This window comes from Phalacrocorax aristotelis, chromosome 9, assembly GCF_949628215.1.
Source record: "Phalacrocorax aristotelis chromosome 9, bGulAri2.1, whole genome shotgun sequence".
Taxonomy (NCBI): Eukaryota; Metazoa; Chordata; class Aves; order Suliformes; family Phalacrocoracidae; genus Phalacrocorax; species Phalacrocorax aristotelis.
Genome location: NC_134284.1, coordinates 8,062,348 through 8,084,661, shown reverse-complemented (window position 1 = coordinate 8,084,661; position 22,314 = coordinate 8,062,348). Strand labels below are relative to the sequence as shown.

The following is a 22,314-nucleotide window of genomic DNA, read 5'->3' as shown; positions in this document are numbered from 1 at the left end:
TTCTCTTATTGAAGATTTTAGGGCGGACTTTGCTTCTGTGTGTTAGTTGGTAATAGTGTGTAGAAGTCAATAACTAAAAGGCTGCCCATCTTTCAAGCAATAATAACTACCTTTTCCTAGCTGTTGAATATTCCCACTAATTCAATATATTTCCAGTGTCTAAACTCCAAGCTTACCTGAGCTGGAATTTTAGTTCTTTTTGATTGCTTATCAAATGAATAAGATTCTATCATTGTAGTTGCTTTGATTTCGATTATTTCTGTGTGTGCTATGAATTCTAGTTAGATTACAGCTGAAGGTAACTCAATCCTTTGCTCCCTGGGCAACCCGGTCTCCCATTTGAAGTTGCTGGGAGTTTGGTCCTGCACTTTTTGCCTTCTCCAGACCTCCCTGCCTCCTTATGTTTGCCTACTAGCATAAACGATACACTGTAACTATTGAATTTTGGTCTGTTTCATTCATCAGTAGCTGAATTTGGCAGGTGCTTTTAGGTGGGTTTTCTGCCCAGCTGGCAAAAAGAGCATCGTACTCAGTTTAAGAGAAACTTAGAAGTCAGAAGTAAGCCCGAGGGAGCTGGGCAGGAGTTTTGTTTATGTTCGGGACACACTCTGAACAGGTATGTGCAAGGGCTTAACATAGGCTTGAGTATCGATCATCTTGCCATGCAGTCAGCTCGGATGCATGGGTAATGATCATCCCATTAAACTTTTAAAACAGTGCTGCAGGAGTAACATTGATCTGAACTGTTAATGACTAGAACTAAACGTGTCAGGCTGGAAGGCTTTCTCTTAAATGTATTGGTTCACTTGTTAGACAGGAGATAATAAATCTTGCATTCTGAGGAAAAACCCATGAATTTGAAGTCAGTTAAAATACCACTGCGATGAAGTGAAGGACAACTTGATGCTAATGAACATGCTTTAGCTCTGTTTTTCAACAGTGTGATGATTATGGCATTGACTATGTAGTCAGCCCAACGGCAGCTGTTACGAAAACACCGGTAATTATTACTGGTCATTTTTAAATCTTACTCATTATTATTACTCGTTGCTCATTTTTTTTTTCCCCATTACTCATTACTGGCAATGAGTAACAGTGATCATTTCTTAGAAGAATAATGTCCTTTTAACTTCTCTGCTAGACTAGTCTTTGGTACAAAATTGAACCACAGGTTTATTATCTTTATGCTTTATATCAGATTTAATGCAGAATTATTTTAATACTTGTGAAAGTAGAAAAATATTAATAATTATTAAGTTATACAGCACTTTATTTTCTTTACTATGTAGTAGATGTAGAGGACCTAGATCCTCATCTGAGTATCACACTCAGAGAGCTCAGGCTGATCTAATTTCTGTTTGAGCAGCACTTGTTCCTGGGAAAGACAAACTGCTGGAACAAAAGATCAAATGTGAGAAATCTTAAAAGAAAATAAATTCTTACTACATACTTGATCTGTGTAGTAGTTTCCATTACTTGTGCTGATTTTCCTTGAAATGATGAATCATAATTTAAAGGCTTAACTTTTTAGTGAGAGATCAGTTAGGAGTCTGCTTTATTACAGATTATCTTTTTTCTTTTTTTTCTTTTTTATATGCAGAAACAAAATATGCAATGAGGTGAAGGGAACAGGAAAGGTAAAATTCATTAGGTTGCCACTACTGCTCATAGCTTTTCATTTGTTGTTTATTAATTTTTGACTTAAACTTCCATGTGAAAGAAATACAACAGTCCATGGACAGCTGCCCTCAGCTTGTAAAGCCTAGGGAGATGAGTTATCTCAGAACAAACCTGATACACATAATAGATCTATTTTGAATTTTAGCTTGGTTTTTTGGCTCTAACTTTGTCATGGGTGATCTGTTGGTCCTCATATTTTAAAGCCAGTTGCTGAAGGCAGCTATTCAGATCCATCTTCCCCTGGTTCAATCACTTCTTTTTGTTTTGAAGAAGACTACAAGGCCCTTTTTGCTCTCTGTGGTTTATCAGGAACTTTTGAAACTCAGTTGCTGTTGCCTTTTAATGCTTGATTCATCCTATATTCCTTTCGATTTACAGGGCAGCGTTCCATCTAGTGCTCGTTCTAAGAGCTTTTCTGAGCTCTTTTCTGATCAGTTTTGAACAATCCTGCTTGTCAAATTGGCAGTCGGCAAATGAAAAATTTTTCATCAGTAATAAGTAGAAACAACTTCTGTGTTGTCCAACAAACCTTTGTGACCGTTTTGTAGCACAGTATAACTGTAAAATACACTTACCTCACAGGAACATGGAGGGATTTTTGATTGATCTGCTCTCGTAGCACTGATGGGAAAGTAAACCTTGTAATTAGTTTAGTTATCTAATGACAAAACCAAAAGGATGGTGTGTCATCCAAGCTAGAAAATTCAGATTTTTTAATCACCCATGTATGCCTTTTCATTTTTTGTTGATGGCTTAGTATGTGTTTCATTCAATTACATTTCACATTTATTTTTCCAGATTTCTTTTTCAGATTGAGAAGGATCAAAATCAGAACACCAGGGGAAAGGGACTTTCAAATAATTCAGCATTTTAAAACATGGGTTTCATGTAAATATGGATGCATCTTTACATGCTTAGCTTATACTTACATCAATTTAGTAGTGTGTGAGGATATTCAAGAAACTGTAATACCTGCAATGACTGGTGTGACATTCAGTCTTTCATCATGCCTGCCTAGCCCACCACGTGGCTATGCCATGCCTCTGATTAGAGCAGAGTTGCGCCCTTGTCTGGACTGTATGTATTTAGGTTTGATGTTTCCTTCTGCACTTAGAAATTGCCTGGTAACATCTAGTATGCATAACAAGGACGTATTTCATATTAATCAAACCCACCTCGTCTCCACATTCTGTGCTTGTTTTCTGCATAGCCTTGTAAGCACCCTGCCTTTTGCATTGTTCTCCAGTCTGATTGCAAAAACAATATGCTGCAGTAAAACCTTGATTCCCTACATTCTCACCTTTCTTCTCACAAGGTTGTATGCCTGTACCCTTTTTTTTAAGCTGACTTTTTAAGTATCTCTGGTGTGCAGGCTTACAACTCATTAAAGGGAGACTCACTAGGTGTTTGGGATAAGGTTTTTTGGAAGATGGAGAGTATACTGTTTTTTACATAGCTTTGTAGAACCAAGGTTGGCCAGGACTGGAAAGACCAGGTCTGTGATTTTTTTGCTGGGTGGTTAGTTCTCAGTTTCTGCAAAACTAAATTTTGCATAATGAACAACCAGCCACTGTAATTCAGAACTGATGGTCTTTCCTCTGAGAAATGCTAGCATTTCTAGCCATATTAGCAGCTGTTCATTATAAAGATCAGCAACTACAACATAACATTTTTCTGCTTTAGACTATGAAAATCCTAAAAAAAAAAAAAATTTCCAGTTGATTTTTGCAAATATGTGCTTATATAGTAGAAGTGCTTTTATCTTCGACTAACATTAACAGAATGTATGTCAGCAGTGTGGGTTGTGGGAAGGATAGCTGAAAAATGTAGACTCATCCAGGTTGGAAGGGGCCCTAGGAAGTCTTTTTGTCCAACCATTCACTCATAGAAGGGTAAACTCTGAGTTCAGACCAGGTTGCTTAGGGTTTTCACAGAATCCCAGGCTGGAAGGGACCTCAGGGATCATCTAGTCCAACCTTTCTAGGAAGAGCACAGTCTAGACAAGATGGCCCAGCACCCTGTCCAGACGACTCCTGAAAGTGTCCAGCGTGCCCAAGTCAACCACTTCCCTGTGGAGATTATTCCAATGGTGACTGTCCTCACTGTGAAAAATTTTCCTCTCATGTCCAATCGGAATCTGCCCAAGAGCAACTTGTGTCCATCCCCCCTTGTCCTCTCCATGTGACTCCTTGTGAAAAGGGAGTCTCCATCTTCTTTGTAGCTACCCCTTAAGTACTGGTACATGGCGATGAGATCCCCTCCGAAGCCTCCTTTTCTCAAGGCTGAACAAACCCAGCTCTCCCAGCCTGTCCTTGTATGGCAGCTTCCCAGTCTTCGATCATCTTGGTGGCCCTTCTCTGGACCCCTTCCAGCCTGTTCACATCCTTTTTGTAGAGCGGGGACCAGAACCGTACACAGTACTCCAGGTGTGGCCTGACAAGCGCTGAGTAGAGAGGGGTAATGACTTCTTTCTCTCTGCTGGCCGATGCCCTTTTTGATGCAACCCAGCACCCTGTTGGCCTTCTTGGCTGCTGCAGCACACTGTTTGCTCATGTTGAGCTTCCTGTCCACCAGGACCCCCAGGTCCCTTTCCACAGAGCTGCTCTCCAGCCAGGTGGATCCCAGTCTGGGCTGCACTCCCGGATTATGTTTTCCCAGGTGCATGACCTTACACCTGTCATTGCTGAACTTCATGAGGTTCTTGCTGGCCCACTCTTCCAGCCTATCCAGATCTCCCTGCAGAGCAGCTCTCCCTTCGGGAGTGTCTAATTCCCCACTCAACTTGGTGTCATCCACAAACTTCATCAGGCTACACTTGATGCCATTATCCAGATCACTTATGAAGATGTTGAATAACATTGGGCCCAATATTGATCCCTTGGGGACTCCACTTTTGACAGGTTGCCACTTGGAAAAGGAGCTATTTATCACCACCCTTTGGGTGCGGCCTGTCAGCCAGTTCCCCATCCACTGCACAAACCACTTCTCTAGGCCATAACGCATTAATTTCTCCAGGAGGAGACTGTGGGGAACCATTATCAGAAGCCTTGGAGAAGTCCAGGTAGACAATGTCCACTGCCTGCCCCATGTCACCCAGGCAAGGCATGTCATAGAAGGCCACCAGGTTTGTCAAGCACGATCTGCCTTTAGTGAAGCCGTGTTGGCTTTTCCCAATCACATGCTTCATTTGACTTGTGATGGCCCCCAGGAGGATTCGTTCCATAACTTTCCCAGGGACTGAAGTAAGGCTGATGGGCCTATAGCTACCCGGATCCTCCCTCGAGCCCTTCTTGTAGATAGGGGTAACATTTGCCTTCCTCCAGTCCTCTGGGACATCCCCCGTTCTCCATGACTTCTTGAAAATTATCGAGAGTGGCCTTGCGATGATTTCAGCCAGCTCTCTCACAACCCTTGGGGTGATGGCATCAGGGCCCATGGATTTGTTGGGGTCATGCTCCTGTAATTATTCATGTACTAACTCTTCCTTCACTGATGGTGGGTTGGTATTTGGATCAACCGGCAATTTCGTTCCCAAAGCCTGGGACCCAACAGTGCTGGTAAAGACAGAGGTGAAGAAGGTGTTGAGGACCTCTGCCTTTTCAGCATCGTTGGTGATTGACTCTCCTTTTCCCTTTAACAGTGGGCCTATGTTTTCCTTCTTTTTCTGCTTATGGTTGACATACCTGAAGAAACCTTTCTTGTTATTTTTTATGTCTACAGCCAGTTTCAATTCGAGTTGGGCTTTTGCTTTTCTAACTGCATCTCTGCATGCTCTGGCAATGCCCTTGTAGCTCTTGACGGATAATCCTCTACTTCTCCATCTCTGGTATGCTTCCCTTTTGGATTTGAGTAGACCCAGGAGGTCGTGGTTGAGCCAAGGGGGCCTCTTGCTCCACTTACTTCCCTTTCCTTTGTAGGGGATAGACTGGCTTTGTGCTTCCAATAGAGAGTTCTTGAAGAACTCCAAGCACTCACTAGCTCCTTTGTCTTGGAAGCTTTCTAGCTAGCTCCTTTCCATGGAAGCTTCCCATTGAATCCCTCCCAGCTGAGCCCTGAGTGAACTGAAGTTTGCTCTTCTAAAATCCAGACCTGGTTTTGTCCAGTCTAGTCTTGGAAACCCCTGACGGTGTTCTGCAGCCCCTCAGCATCCGTCCCAGTGGCTGATAATCCTTAGAGTGAAATTTTTTTTTTTTCTTCTTTCCAATTGGAACCTTCCCCATTTCATTTTATAATACTCCTAATATTACTCCCTTCCATACACTTCAATTAAGAACCTGTCTTCATCTTCTTGGTACTCTCCCCTTGTGAAGGCAGCTTTTGGATTCCCCTGAGCCTTCTCTTTGCCAGGCTGAGCACTGGTTCCCCAGAAGTTTAGATTACTTTGAAACCGACATGGACTTTTAATTTGTGCTCAACTTCATTCTTTTAAAGACTGATTGAAAACTGATTACTTTTAAAATAGCTCGCAACTCGTATTTCATGTCCTGCCAGACTAAGTTCAAGTTGAATGAGGCTTAAAAGGAGACGTTATTGTCCATTGATTCTAATATTAAAATTATATCTGGGAGCTAGGAGAATGGATTGATAATGCTCATGTCTTTTTGTATCCATAGTATAGTCCATGAATATTTCAGAACAGTTGAGTCACCTTTGCCAGCTCTGTCAGCTGTTGATTTAGACATGAATGCTGTTGTATTGTTTATGACTTAATGATAAGGACATGGTTATTCATGATAGCATTCCACATTAATATAATATTTTCTATCTATGCTTTTTTTAGATATATTAAAGTAATGTAGGTCTGAAGAAGGCACTGAAATAATCTTCCAAAATAATTATGGTATTATGCTGAGCCTCCTTTTTGTTTGTTTGTTGTAGAATTAATCTGAGTAACAAAATAGAAATAAGAAAGGTGGTTTCAGTAGTTAAATGAATCAAATTGTATGGTGAATATGATGGGTCTGCCCAATTCAAATGCACCATATAAAGAGCTAATAATATTTGCAGAGCTCAAGTTAAGGGCTTTTTGGCGAGCTCTTCGCTAATAAAAATTGTCAGTGTGCGAGACACTGAATTCTTGGTGGTTTTTTTGGTAGAGTAGACACTTTTATTTCATGTGATTTATAAAAGTTGATTTTTGTGTTAACTCCTTTTTTAGAAAATCGAGCTCTTGACATCCTTTATCCAAGAACCTGGAGGAGCAGAGAGACAGTTTTTACAATGAGGAGAAATTATCTGCTGGGTAAGTTAAGTGCCAGTGTGTGACAACGATCTGTGATCTTTTCAGTTAGGGAAAACAGCTTTGAGTTGTATCCTCAGCTCTTGTACCTAAGTTGAATCAGTTGCTGTGGCAGTAGGTGATTTAGATATACTAGACATTGGGACTAGGCCTCGGGTGAGGTAAAAAGCAGGGTTTGTGACCTGTACATGTAATTGCCATGCTGAGCAGTGATGAAACTCTACTCAAATATTAAGTGAAATACGTAATTCTACTTTTTTTCGTAGGTTTCAAAAACTGTGAGGATAGAGTTAAGTCTGTGAGCATTCTAGGAGTGAGATAACTGGTAAATTGTGAACCTAGGCAGATTAAATATATATATAGGCATACTTAGGTAGGTATATTTATCTCTGGTTGTAATTTTACAGTTTGGTCCCTTGTCAAGCTGGCGTGGTATTTCAGGTAAATTTGAAGTGACAGTTCATTATAGTAAATTAGATGTGACTAATTTCTTTTGTGAGTAAATTTTACTTTAAAAATGTGCAGAAAATAGTAAAGGTAACCTTCTACTGTGCATTTAATGACATCCTGAGTACTGAATTATTTACCATTGCTTTGTATTGCCCATTTACTGTTTGATGGATCATTTTACACTTTAATATTGTTACTGCGTAGGAAAAAAGAAGCCTCGGTGACCTCTGGAAAGAGTTTAAAATACAGTTGACATTTTAGCAGAATCTCCGTGACTATTTTTGTTTGCAAAACCTACAGAATATTATATTTTATAGTTTGAGGCTATATGGCACTTAAACAGTGGGGAAAAGTTATCACTGGAAGTATTTTTCATCTTGGTTTGCTTCTAGTTATGTCTATTGACAATGTGGAAATTCCCAAAATAGTCTGAGAGACATAAGTGAAATATAACTTCTTTTGAACTTTGAGTTTTTGAAACATCCACTTCCTCATGTGTAGGTTTTTCTTTGAAAAAAGACAGCGTTAGAGGTTTGTTCAGCAATGAAGCTGTGTTTTTTTCTTTATTCCTTGCTTGGCATTGAGAATACATAAATTGTTTGAATAAGATACTAGCATTTCTATTTGTGAATATAACGAATGTGAGTTTGCTAGGTGTCGGTTACTGTTACTGCTGCACTTAATTATAGATCACAAAAGTCATCATATTTCGGGCCAGCTGATTGTTACTTTCAGGTATATATGTGATCAAGTACTTGTAAACCTCACTTCATGCAAAACAAGATGAAGGAAAAATAGTAGTTCAGTGTGACCTCTCTGATTTTTCTGATATGCTTTAAATTGTATATTACATCAACATCATTTCCAAAACCATTAAGTATTACTAAAGCCACTTAAATAAAAATACTGTAATCTTTTTTTTAATTTTAAGTTGTCCTTTGAAAGTTTAGTTTTAATAAGCCAAGCAAAAATCTAATATGATCGCTGACTCTCTAGTAACTTTTCTCTTTTTCTGTTTAGGTGTTTAAACTTCTGATTCAATCACCACCTATTAATGGGGAAGAAAACCTGATTGATTAACACAGTTCTGGTAGTTTTTTGTTCAGGCTTTTTGTTTGTTTGTTTTTTATTCCACGGTGTTTGAGGAGAGATTCCAGGAAAATTTCAAGGAATGGAGTTAGCTCACAGTTTACTACTTAATGAAGAAGCGTATAACCAACTTGGTGAATTTCAAAAAGCAGAGTTCATTTTTGAATGGTTACAGTTTTTGGAAAAACTTTTACCAGTGACTAGCAGAGTAAGTATAATGAGTCTTGAGAAGAAAAATACATTGTAGAGCTATATCTCCCTGGCTTTTTTGTTATTTTGTTTAAAACCAAGGAGCAGCATGCAGTTTCATTTGCTTCATGTCTTTTATGTGCATGCAATGAAAGTATGTTCAGTGTTAGCAGTAACTTTCTGAATGTTACAAGTTTTTGGTCACAGCCTTTCAAATGACAGAGCCATTTGTCAAATTAAAGGAATTTGAGAAATAAGCATTAGGTTTTTTTTTTTATTACTGCAAGATTTTGCAACCCCATGATGAAGAATGGCAGTCATGCTTCCACCTAGCATGGCACAATTATTTGGTGGTTCTCTTGCAAGCAAGAAAGTAACACCGTCCCCTTTGTTTTTTTTTCCTAATCAGGTGATAAAAGATCTGTTTCCAGCCAACTGTCCAATTGTTTGGTTCACTTTTTAGTGTATATTAAGTAGCATATGTGGATATTTAACAGTAAATCAACATAGATAACAGTATTTTAGAGTTATGTTATTTTTGTTAAAATACATAAATGAAATACAGTGCCAGGTTCTTTAATCTCTTTTGGGTTTTTTTAAGGAACATTTAAAAATCTTGAGGTAAGACTAAAACAGATTATCATTTTAAGGGGGTTCTTTCCTTTCTAATGGTCAACTTCTTCAAACTGCTCAAGTTCTTCTTTACTACTTAAATGACTATGTTTCTACAAATTGTTTTATTTTAAAACAGGCATAAAAGAAGCAAGAAATAGCAATTTTGTTTTAGCAAGATATAATTATTCAAGTGCCATAGGGAGAATACTACTTAAATGTGTTTTTTTTTTAAATAAGACTAATGTAATAACACATTTGAGATGCTTTGTCTTTAAGTAGAAAGGTGCAATAAAATGTTCATTTTTAATTAAGAATGTCAGAGTATCAGAATGGTAATAATGAAAAGAGAATTAGCAATAATTATCTTTAACTAACTTTTAAATTTAACTGAAATTGAACTGGTTACTGATTTGGTTTCCAGGCTGATATAAGGGAAAACCAGAAGAAATTGGTTGAACAGTTGACTTCTTTATTAAACAATTCACCAGGACCTCCTACCAGACGGCTTATTGCCAAGAATTTAGCTGTACTATATAGCACTGGAGACACTTTTTCTGTTTACCAAACAATTGACAAATGCAATGAACTCATTCGGAGTAAAGATGATTCACCAAGTTATCTGCCTACGAAACTGTAAGTATTTTTTCTAACTCCAACCTTCAAATCCAGTAATAACAGGAGAGACAGATTTACATGGTGAGAAGTTAATGTAGGAGAGGGTATGCTCCTCATTTCTGTCTGTTGTCCAGTAGAAGCTTTGTACCATGCGGCATTTTTCTTTGGTGTTACATCTGTAAAGTTTTTAAACTTGAGTATTACAAGGAGAAACTGAATTAGTCACCTGAAAACAAAATCAAATTGTTTCCTTCCCTCCAGGTATTATAACAATTGTATGTTAATTGTTTAATATACGCTGCTTTCAGGGCAGAATTATGAGAGGCTAAGAACTTGTGTAGCATTTTATATATTCCTTTCTGTGTCTTTACTGGAAAGTTTTGAGTAAGAAGTTCAGCTTCATGTCGGCGGGGGGCAGAAGTCAGGTCAGTACTTTACAATATAAATTGCCCTTGAATGTTTAGTAAGCTTAAAATATAGTTTTCTTCCTTGTTTATAAGTTTCTGGTTACAATTCACATAAATATAACATAAAAGCAATCACATTAAAACACTTCAAAATCATATTACTTTTGAAACATTTAACGCAGAGGCAATTTGGTGGCTGATGGGAGTCAGTGTAAGTTGCGTATGTTAGAACACGATTTGACCTACCTAGCTAGCTACTATTTACTGCATCCACTGGAAAGAAATGCCTTGAGTGATTTGAAAGCTAAGCTAAATTAATATTTTAGGAGTGTAGGAATGCTAAACTTGTTGCTGTCATTCTGAACTACAATGACCATAGGATGCTTTAAGGTAATAGGGTAAACTGAGGCTGGTTTATGCTTTCTGGTTTTGTTCAGTGAGGGAACAAAACCAGCTTGCAATACATATTGCCATATTGAATAAACCATGCTTTACGGCAAGTCACACAAGTGCTGCTTGTTACAAAAGAGGTGAAGAAAGCTTTTCGTAAGTAACTTACTTAGCATTAGTAAAAGAAAAAAAAAATATGTACCTGACATGATGCATCTGAGTTTACTACCACAGGATAGATATTAAAACAAAGAACGTGGTAGTATTGGATATTGTGTGTGTGCAGCAGGAACCAAAAGGGTAGAAGAGAGTTGGTGAGCTCCATCCAGACAGTTGAAAGTCAGGCCAGGGAAAATATGGATACCAATTATGAGGGGGTGGGCGTTTGAAGAGCAAGGAGAAGCTAATATACTGCTGTGTAGAGCAGTGAAACAGAGAAGTACAACTCCAGGTGCAAAACACACATATTGAGTACATTTCTTAATCCAGCTGGGAAACTGGATAGAGTTAGAAACATCTGAAATGTTTGTAACTAAACGCCTAAAGCCTAGCCGACAGAACAGAGGAACACGAACTTGTATTGCAGGATGTGAAACCAAATATTAAGGTGCAGAAATATGAGGAGTAACCTTAATCCCTGAAACAATGCACATCTTTCAATATAGTGAAGAAAATTAAAGATATAGTAAAACATCATTGTGCGTTAATGATACGGTCTACAAAGCAGAGCAGAATCTGTCTTCCCTCCTTGCTTCACATGCTAATCCTGTTTCTGACAACCCAAGTGGTGTTTCCTGAAAATAGATTTTTGCAAGGAGTCAGTTGTATTTTCCAATATAATAATATTTTTTTGTTTCCCTCTTGTTCCAGTTGACCTCTTGTGCAGTCTTTTGAGTTAAGAATAGGTTTGCTATAAAGGGCCTTAGTCCTACAAAGTAAATTACTGCTCTACTACTGGCTCCTCAACAGTGAGATGCATTAACTTTGTAGGTGGGCTGTAGTACGGGACAGAGCTCTGTAGATCTTCCTTGCTTCACCTGTGAGATGCCACAGTGGAGGGAGCAGGATGACGTCAGCACAGCAAGGAGGGATGATGGAGTCCATTGGCACTAAGGCAGAAATGGCAAAGACAGACAGAAATGGCAGATATCCAGACTTGGAAGGCAGAGAAGTAGCTGGGGGAGAAAGTGAGGTGGCAGTGTTCAGAATCCTGCTGGGTTAAGTAAGCATTAGTGAGGAGAGGAAGTAAGAGATGAAGTGGAGGAAAAGGTAGCAGTAAAATATGTTTTACTTCAAAAAAGGTTTGGAAAAGGGATTTCTTATAGTGCTGACACTGAGACAACAGGCCACAGAAAAATAACTGGAACTACAGAACTCTTTATTGAGTAAAATCTTTTATCTTGGGCTGCAAGTATATGGGATACTTGGTGTTCAGTGAAGAAAGACAGCTTTTTTTTTTTTTTTAAATCTTGATTAAAGTGTTGTCTTTGCCATCTGTCCTTATTTAGCACACATGCCCATGTTGTATGGTAGTAACACTTTGCCATCATTATTCACAATATGTTGATTCGCCTGGAAATTCCTTTAAATACAATTTCCAGTGGATTGTTCTTGTATCTCATAATCATTTTTATTCCTTCATATAGGTGGAAGATGCAAATGTTTTAGGCAAGCATTTAAAAAAGAACCTTAGGTGCTCATCTCCTACTAAAATTGAGTGTGATGTGAATGCTCTATCAGATCACATAAACCCGTCATGTAGTGTGAATGCAGCTTATTACTTTACTTTAAATTAGAAAGTTTTTATAATATCCACTAGGGCTGTTTTTAAACCATAAACATTTTGAAAGCATTTGGCTGGTCAGCAAACTTTCATAGCTGATCTCAGTGTTATTTTACCACATGTTTAAGTATTTTAGTTCTGCATTTTTATTGGTACCTCTTCAAGTACAATTGTTAAGGCAAAATTTGAGAGAAAACAAATGTATCACAACTTAAATGTATCTTACAGACGGAGACATATATCAAAATAGAGGTGTTCCACCAGGGAGGAAAAAACACAGGCAGAGACACTTTTCCCTGCAAAACTTGTATAAATTTACAGGCTTCCTTGGCAACTTCTGGGTGTTGCTTGTCATTTGACAGATAAAGTGACTCAATACAGTTTGAACTTAGTGAAGAAACATTTGTAGTGAAAAAAAATACACAACTAGAGTCATGATACAATTCAAGAAGGCAGTCAGAGGAGCCTCCGAAGTCTTATGCTTTGAACTTTTATAGAAACTTAAATATTGATGCACAGAAGTATCTGTATTCTCATCTTTAGTTGACTAGATGTTACTCATCAACAAATATTGCCGCTTGAAGCTAATTAAAGAGAATATCTGTGACCATCAGATGCTCAAATTAGTAGTAAGATGGTACAATTGTAATTTTATGGCCAGCCACCCCATGAACAAAATTAAAATCCAAAATGTTGGTGTGTGCTGAGTCAGATAAAAGCAATAATGAAAAATGTTGCTTTAACAAAAATAGGATTTTGGATGGTAAGAGACAAAGAATATCAGCTTTGTTTTTCTTACTGTGCTTTGTCATTTAAGGAATTACTGTCAATATTAAATGCATTTTTCTAATTAAGAATATGTTCAGTATGAGATTTTAAGATTGTTTATGTGAAACTTGAATTCAGTTCGGGAATAAGTAAAATGTTGTTTTCTTGAAGGGGATACTGAGCAGTGTTACTGCATATTTAAGTAGGTCTGACCAAAGAGCAGAAAGCTGATTAAAGATACAGTTTCTTTTTTCCTTGCATTCATAAAACTAATCGGTTTAGTTATAGATCTGTCAATGCAAAACCAAAGTTTTTTCCTTAATTAATTATTGAAAGGAAAATACTTTAATTAAGCAACTCTTTTTTTTTTTCACAGTGTTTAGCAATTTTTACTTTTGCTAAAGGAGATGCCAATAAGCACACAGATGCCCATTGTCAGGTTTTTTCACCTAGAAACTGAATTCAGAATCTGTGTGCTGTGAAAAGGACATGGGCTTATATTTTATTTCCTTCAAGGTGTTTCCTTATTGTTGTTATACATAAATGCCAGAATTTTAATTACTAGACCATTTGCAGTCTACTATTGACGGTTTAGTTGTAAATAAACCTACCCCTGACTAATTTGAGCAGCATCTGCTGTAGCACAGTGCCATAGAGCATGTGATGCAGGGCATGCTTAGTTAGAAATTAATGTTAAGGTCTAAAGGTGGATATGAACATTGCATTCTTATTGTAAACTTTATTGGAAGATTTTATTACCTTAATTCTTATATTATCCAAGTTATTTTCCCAACCCTTGTATCTGCATTTCTCCTAGAGTCTACATGCAACACACAGACCTTTTTTTTTTTTTTTTTTTTTCTTTTGAAATCTTTGGGACATTCTATTTAGTTATTTTGTTGTTTGCCCATTGATTACATTAGTCGTTTAATCCCTTTCATCTATTACTGCATCCATTTTCACGCATCTTTGGATTTGCTTTTGTTTTAGTGCTGCGGTGGTATGCTTGGGCTATTTATACAAAAAATTGGGAAGAATTTTGGGAAACAGTTTTACTGACACCGTTGGGAATGTGCTTAAAGCAATGAAGAATGCGGAGGTATTGGAACAGCATGTTTAAAAAATGATTGGAAAATTAATAGGATGTTTACTGTTGGCAGCTGGACCAATGAATAGGAGAAAGTGCATGATACCAAAATATGAAAAAATTGTGGAAAGTCATAGGATAAAAATCAATGTCTAAATTCCAAAGAATTACTAGGATAATGTATTATGACTATAAAAGGATGGATCATAGCTATTCTCAAGCTGATTTCATGAAATAACTTGATAAACTAGAAAATCTAATTGCCTTATTAATTACAACATTTTTGCTCCAGCTTGTGCTTCATGTTTTGAGTTTTAAGCTGCTAGTGAGTACTATCCAGTAGAACATAGAATTACTGTTTTCACTTGCTTATAGTGTTATAGAGCAAGTTATCTGCTTTAACTCACTTGTGCATAAAAAGATCTCTAAAAGTTGAAGACCCAAACCATTGTGTACCTATTTCAGTAGTCGGAATTTTGTATTTCCAAGGAGCTTAGGGTTACAAAACTTTAACATTTCTCCTTTTCACTTTTCAGTCTCAAGGTCGTTATGAAATCATGCTTAGTTTGCAAAATATATTAAATGGTTTAGGAGCTGCTGCTATCCCCTGTCATAGAGACATTTACAAAGCTGCCCGATCATGTTTGACAGATCGATCCATGGCAGTCCGCTGTGCTGCTGCAAAGGTAAAGTGCTCTAATAGATATCTTTATTAAGTAAACACCCTAAATAAAACTCTGTTTTAATGGACGATGAACAGAGCAGTAAATACATTGCTTGGTTGCCTTAATTTCTTTGATATTGCCTTGACAGCAAAAATTCAGGTAATTTTAGTATGAAGCAGCGTGCTTATTTTGTTAGCGAGAAGTCTTGTATTATGTAACAAGGTAAAATTTGTACTGAGTGCTTTTCTACATTAAAGCATTTTTATTTCCCTTTTTTGTCTAGTGTCTTCTTGAACTGCAGAACGAAGCAGTATTTATGTGGAGTACAGACCTGGATAGTGTTGTGACCTTGTGTTTTAAGTCCTTTGAAGGTTCCAATTATGATGTACGATTAGCAGTTTCGAAACTTTTAGGCACAGTATTGGCTAGAGCTCTAACATCTAAACAGACAACAGGTAAAGTATGTACTTTGTTTGCTGATTCCTTGTCTGTAAAAATCTGTCAGATGACCAGAAACTCTCAAGTTCTGCTGAAGCCCAAAGTAAAATCACTATGTAAACTCCATCTGGCTCTGCGTATCTCTGGTTTGGTATTTCTTGTAACATTTTTCTTGTGAAGTGCCATGTTTTTTGTTATGTTAACCCATATATATATATATATATATTTATTTATTTATTTATTAAATCATAAACAAGGAAGAATGTTTGATAAAACCAGTTGGCTCTCTTACAAGATTGTTATTGTATTGAGAGAAATTAGTAGCCTCAAGTATTTAAAGGCAAGATTAACTTCAACAGTGTAGAAAACACTAAGATTTGAGGGAGTGTCTCTTTGTCAAACTAAAGAGCTAAGGATATCTTTTCAAGCTGTTTTTCCACAATCATCAATACCACATCTGGATTGTCTAGCAGTATAAGTGTGATCAGAAGCAGAAATGAACATGCAGTTTTGTTCACTGAACAGAGTATGTAACAGTTTTTGCTAACAGACAGTACTTGATCCAACTGAAGCATCCTGGCACAAGGTTAACATCTCAAATCATTGGTGCCATTCAGACTGGTCATTTTCAGTCCAATCTTAGGAGTCCAAAGCTAAATATTTAACTGTAAGCTAAATTAAATACAGCAGGATGCCAAGTAAGTGTGATTCAGACTGTTTCTGCTTTTAATGGTATCAGAGAAGACCTTCAGTGCAATAAGCAGCAAATGACAAAATTACATGCCTTTTAAGCCCAGCTTACTGCCTTTCAAAATTCTTGAGGCTGTGTGTTTGCACTGGAGACTCTGAAGTCTTGATTTATAAAGTATTTTTTTTAAGAACCTCTTTGGAGACAATAATTGTGTTACAGAAAACAATCAGCACTTATCTTTCCCATTAAAAGTTTATAAAGAGGTCAGAGTAATTTTTTTTTAAACTCAATGGTTTTCTTTAATCTTTGTAAGCAATGTAGTTATATAATCTTACCGTAGCACTTTAGCAATACAAGTTGCTCATCAGCTATGTGTTTGGTTATTTTTAGTGGGGAAACACTAGGTTAAAAACAAGTTAGAGCTAAGTGAGACACATGCTAGGTGGAGGCTAGAAGGGGCTGGGGGAAAAGTGAAGGGAGCAATGTATGAAGAATTGCATAGTCCTGAAGTTTCTGCTTTTTATCTGATAACCTGCTGATGTTTGGTTGTTTGGGGTTTTTTTTGGACATGTTTAACTCCTCTTACTTTTCCCAATAAAATATTCAAAGAGTATGAAAAATGCAGTGAATTTTGAAATTCACTTAGGACATGAAAATTTTAGGTCACTTAGCTTGCACACTATGCAGTCATTGTGCTATGTTTGCATACACGTCCCAGCACATATTTTAAATTAACTTTCTATCAAGAAATAAAACAACAGAATAGGAACGAGGCATAAATAATTTTCCTACAAGATGGTAAACATATTCTATTATTCTCATTATTTTGGAGAGCTAATTTAATACTAAGGTGAAGTGCTTTTGTTTTTAAGAGACCCTGTTGTGCCCATAGATGGCTAAGCATAGCAGATGCTTAGCATAAGCATAGCATAAGCATGGTAATCTGCTCTGTCTGGAGTTAGGAATAGGGGGTTGTCTTTGGCGGTAAGACGGAATGAGTTGGAGTCAGGACTTTCATGAAGCTTCCGGCAGTGGTAGTAGGCCAGACAGGCCTTTTTGCAAATGGAGCTTAGATTAGATGGTAAATACTAAGGGAGGGTAAATGCATGTATATGTATCGGGTGGTGGCCTAAACTATTTAAAGATAGCTGAAACAGGAAAAACTTGAGAAATATTGTGGTTCCCTGCAGCACTGAGTCCTAAAATGTCTTAGTCTCTGTTTTGAAATTATGTTCAAACAGTATTGGATTTGGTTGTGCCACTGAATTTGTGCAAATTGTTTTTTTCTAAAATGATTAGAGCTGAAACTTTTCTTCCAAAAGGTAACAAGTTTTACAGAGCTATTCCTCTAAAGATTTACACCTCTTCTTAGCATCCACCAGGCATAACTTCCGCAGAGTCTCTTTGGAAGAAGTGATGGAGCTATTGGGAACTGGATTTCTGCGTGGAAGTTGTGGATTTCTACGAGCCAGTGGCGATATGTTGAAAGGGACCAGTTCAGTCAGCAGAGATGTTAGAGTTGGAGTCACCCAGGTTTGGATTCTGTTATTTATGATTTTCTGAGACTGCTAAACATTCCTATAATAACTGTTTTGCTCTCCATGTATCTCTTATTTCATGCTTTTTTGTATCTGTGACAAAATTTATACAATTTAAAATAAGGATTTACATCTTGAGTTCTGCTAGAAAGAAAAGAAGATTCCTGATGCTTATTGTTTACCTGATAGTTTGAAATTTTCAAGATTAAATATATATTGCTTGTGAAAGCTTCATATGATAGGAATTTCAAGTAAGTGATATAAATAAGTACTTGCCTCAAATTTTTTATTTAAAAATTAATACCGTATGTCTAAAAATGAAAGGGGGAAGTTAAAAGAATGCTTTGAACTTAGAATAGTTTCCTTCTCTGTAGGGACATTCCCAGTCCCTTTCTGAAAGAATGGTTCTGCTTTGGGTAAGTGCTTGAAAAATAAGGAAAACAGAATTTTGTTGAAAAAACCCAAATATCTGTTTTGCTGTGTTCCAGGATGTTCACTTAGAGGATATAATCTTGTTAACTGAGCAGAACTGAAGTCAGACCATATAGTGTGTGCTGGTAAAAACAGGATAAATTTTTCAGATAATATCAGCTTGGCTTCTTCCTGCAAATATAATCTTCAATGGCATTTACATGCGAAGACCTAGATATTCAAAGGTTAAACCTGTAAATCCAGACTAAAGGTCATGGTGAACATTCACACACCAAACAGCTATGGTTGTTTTAAAAGTTGCAGTCCCCACAGCTATTTTATGTCCCCTTTGCCAGGAAGGGAATTTTTCAGTGCATTTCAAGTTCTGCAGTGCAAAAAATCTGTAAATTAGCTTGAGTTACTGATAGAAGCTGCCAGACTATGACTGAAACACCTAGAAAGTGCTTACAAATTGTCTTCTATGCTCAGATCATGCTGGGTGGAAGCATTAACTTGTGGCAGACAGACTGAAAAGCTGGGGAACAATAATACCTTGACATCTATTTGCCTAGAAAACATGTGCCAGATTCCTAGGGTGTCCTACATATATGGTGGTTTTAGTAGTTTTCCAGGAATAGATGTTTCAGTTCAGTGTTTTGACTATTTGTGCTGGTTTTTGGAGGCTGTCTGCTTTTTGTGCTTTTCTATGTTAACACAATAGTATCTGTGCTAGATGGTACACTCTAACCAGAACAGTTAAAACAGTGCAATGTTTCTGTAAGAAAAACTTGAGAAATCATGCATAAATCAATGCCGGTAAGTAGAAAATGCTTGCAGTTATAAAATATATTAATTATGTGCATTGCAGCTTATTATAAATTAAAAAAAAAAAAAGAAAAACACTGAAGATTACTTCTTACATATGGAAGAAGAATTTATATTTGTTCAAGACACAGCCAGGTTCAAGACGTAGCCATGGCAGTATGACTCTTCACAAGTCTATTTATCCTGTTAAATTCCTCAGTTTTCAAATCTGTAAAACAGGGGTAATGTACTGTTACATTATGAAACCTAAGTAGTGATTTTCGAGAGCTGTTAGATGCTGACAGGATCTAATAGTACAGCTTCTCCATCTACAGTACTTCACTTTCTTTTATGTGAATAATTTAGTTGTTAGTATTAGACATGAGACACAGTATGTATGATGCAAATATAGAAGTTTGTTGATTTGGGTAGTATTTGTGAACTTTCTTATGAGGAATTTTGTGTGTTAATTTGCATATTCTAATTTTTTGTAGTCCCTTGTCTTGATGGTAGCACATCTATTCATTAAAAAAACATCTAACACAGGCACATGGAAGACATTTGTAAGGGAGCGCATTATGTGGCAAAATAAATGGTCTTGTGGTGATTAGATTTGTGAAGTGGCTCTGTATTCTTTCTCTTTGTTGTGACAAACATAGTCTTCTTATGGTACCTCCGTGGCCAGGCAAACAATTAAAATTCATTGAGATGAAGGGCAGTGCTTAAGGGCTGCAAATATTCCCTAATTCAAAGCCTATAATAACAAAATTCTCTCAGGGTTATGGGTTATAGTTTTGTAACATAGTAGTTCTTAAAATGCATTCATACATTAAATTTGGGTTCCATGTGCAGAATGTTAAATAGCTAGAAGCTGTTGTTCAGTGAGACCAAACACAATGTTTTACATAACAAGTGCCTGTGCAGGGTAAACTGCCATTTCTCACACTCTGGATGGAAATAGCACGGGCAAACAGCTTGAATTAACTTAGAGTCAAAGCAGGCTGCAATATTGCTCGCACAGCTTTGAAAGCAATTTAAATGATTTAAATAGATACAAAAAAACTGAAGGTACCTGAAGCGAGAATGTGTGTGATTTACGGATGCATAAATATATAAATAATCTCAGTTTAGTAACGTTCGAGTTGTGGCAATGTGCAGAGGTAAAAAAATTATGCATGTGGGATAGCTGGCACTGTTTTTTCCAGATAATTTTGCTCTAAAATACGGCTTCTTTTCAAATCTCTTTCAGGCATATGTGGTATTAGTCTCTACATTAGGAGCACAGTGGCTTGAAAGGAACTTCTCTGCCTTCCTTTCCCATATTCTAGATCTCGTGTCTCAGTCTCACCCTAAGGCTATTCAGAGTCAGACGGATGCTATCGGCTGTCGCCGCTGTGTTTCATTTATCCTTCAAGCTACAGTAGGAGGCCTTCTTGGGGAAAAAGCTCAAATTGCAGCTGCCAAGGAGATCTGTCAGGCCATCTGGAAACTGAAGAAAGTTGTGGGTATGGGTCTAATGAGATTATCCATTTCAGCCTCCGTTTTTCCTTTTTTAAGTGATTGTCCAACTTCCTAATCCGGAGACTGCAGAAGTAGAATATATAGTGCTGATTTATTACCATAATAATGTAGAGGGCTTTTGAGGGACTGCTTTGTTTTTAACTTGGGCTGCTTATTTGTTTGTGTGTGTCTGTGTTTCTGCATGTGTGTACCCATACAAGTGTCAACATAATTTTTAGCACTTCTTCCTCAGTGGATATAATTTTAAACAATTACAAATAAAACAATAAATACATGCAGCAACAAATTATAGACAGTATTTTACAATAAATTAAATTGGCAGTTAATATATGTGTAGCCAGATTCTGCCTTCTTGTTCAGAGCAGCTGATATTACTGATGGTTCGAAAAATAAGCATTTGTTCCTAATTGACAAAATGAGCATTTCTTCTGGAGCAAACAGACCTCTTGCACGATGAAGTCTTGTACACCACTTCCAAAAAAAGCTGCTGATCTCCCACAATTATCCTTGTAGGGAAAAAGAAAGAGAATGCTGGGCATAACCAGTTGTCCCCTGGTGTACAGCTGCATATTGTATCCTAGTTAAATATCTAAGTGTTGAGTGTCTAAACTGACATAATCACTTGTGTCTCAAAAGATGAACTTTCAGAAAAAAACTCCAGATTTTTCCCTCCCTCTTTATTCCCTACCCTCCACTGTCTTGCTCGCTAGCTATTGCACTATTCCACTCTTCCCTTGCATTTCTTTTTTCTTACTTTGTAGTAAAATTCATGTCACTCTTGATGAGGCTAAGAATGGCATGCTTCTTACTAGCCACTGTTCCCCATCTCTTAAAGATAAGTAATTTGGTAGTTTCCATTTTATCTACTCTCCTGCCCTTACAGTCATTACTGCAGTATCCATTTGAGTAATAGAAATGTACTTGTCTCAGTGAAAGTAAACCTTTATGAAAACAGTTTGGTCAGTAATAAAAATGGTCATGATAAAAGCTCATTTGGCAATATAAACAACTTATCAACTTTTTCCAATCTGTTTGTTTCATTTGGGTAATGATTTCATGGGGTTCTTCCTATATTGTGTTATCAGATGCTGCAATGAGTGACAGTAACTTGGAAACAAGAATTAGTACAACAGATGTAACAGCAAGTCAGCATGTGCTTGTGTGTGCACTTCAGGAACTCGGAAGTCTCATCCATGGCTTAGGGACTACAGCAGCACCATTACTACAAGACTCCAGTACAGGTACAAGCCCTGAATTATTTTGTGAACCAGAGTATAAAATACATTCCTTTTTTTCACTGTGATCTTCTCTGACTTCTTACAGCTAGACTGTCAATGCGTTCAAATCTGTTGGGATCTGTTGTCTGGCATTGACTATAGCAACCTTTCTTGTGGCGTGCAGCCTCCTAACCTGGACCTCCTTAGTTTTTCTATCCTTTTCTGTTTTCATCCACTAAACAAAATTAAAAAAAAAGGATGAGGGGAAGTTGGCTGCCTTACATGCTGTAGGAAATCTTAAGGCATTGCCCAAAGGGTTCTATATCTTCTCCAGCCTCTACTAGTATGTTAATTAAAAAAAATCAATATCAAATTAAAATCCATTAAGGGTTGTATTTGAAGTCCAACACTTCATAATCTTCATAGTAAATTGGTTTGGTTGAGCTTGGGTATCTTCATCTACCTTTACTGTTTTCATTCATCTGCAGTGAGAATTTTCTTTTTTTTCTAGATGGGTTCAGGTGGACATCTGTTTCCACTGCAAGGAGTTCTGCTTCCTTGAGAATACGTACAGATATTTTCTATGCACATTGGTGAATAACTGCATAATATGTTAGGTTTTCTCCATATTGTTACTTTTCATTTCGGGTAATTTTTTTAAAAAAGTATTGAAGTATTTAAATTTGCTAAGAAATATTTCACAATAAAAATAAATAC

General features: G+C 37.1%; 1 protein-coding gene across 12 annotated transcripts in view; it reads left to right on the top strand.

The window, feature by feature from the left end:
• The window catches only part of HEATR5A (HEAT repeat containing 5A), a 69,669-nt gene that overhangs the window by 5,108 nt on the left and 42,247 nt on the right, over nucleotides 1–22,314 (top strand). For all 12 annotated transcript variants that reach the window (XM_075103303.1, XM_075103309.1, XM_075103302.1 and 9 more), the window contains exons 2-10: nucleotides 6,839–6,922; nucleotides 8,390–8,666; nucleotides 9,684–9,895; nucleotides 14,216–14,324; nucleotides 14,849–14,998; nucleotides 15,261–15,432; nucleotides 17,479–17,639; nucleotides 20,109–20,364; nucleotides 21,466–21,621. In XM_075103303.1, the coding sequence (XP_074959404.1) occupies nucleotides 8,541–8,666; nucleotides 9,684–9,895; nucleotides 14,216–14,324; nucleotides 14,849–14,998; nucleotides 15,261–15,432; nucleotides 17,479–17,639; nucleotides 20,109–20,364; nucleotides 21,466–21,621 (1,342 nt within the window). In that variant the 5' untranslated portion in view covers nucleotides 6,839–6,922; nucleotides 8,390–8,540. The remainder of the gene's footprint in view (nucleotides 1–6,838; nucleotides 6,923–8,389; nucleotides 8,667–9,683; nucleotides 9,896–14,215; nucleotides 14,325–14,848; nucleotides 14,999–15,260; nucleotides 15,433–17,478; nucleotides 17,640–20,108; nucleotides 20,365–21,465; nucleotides 21,622–22,314) is intronic.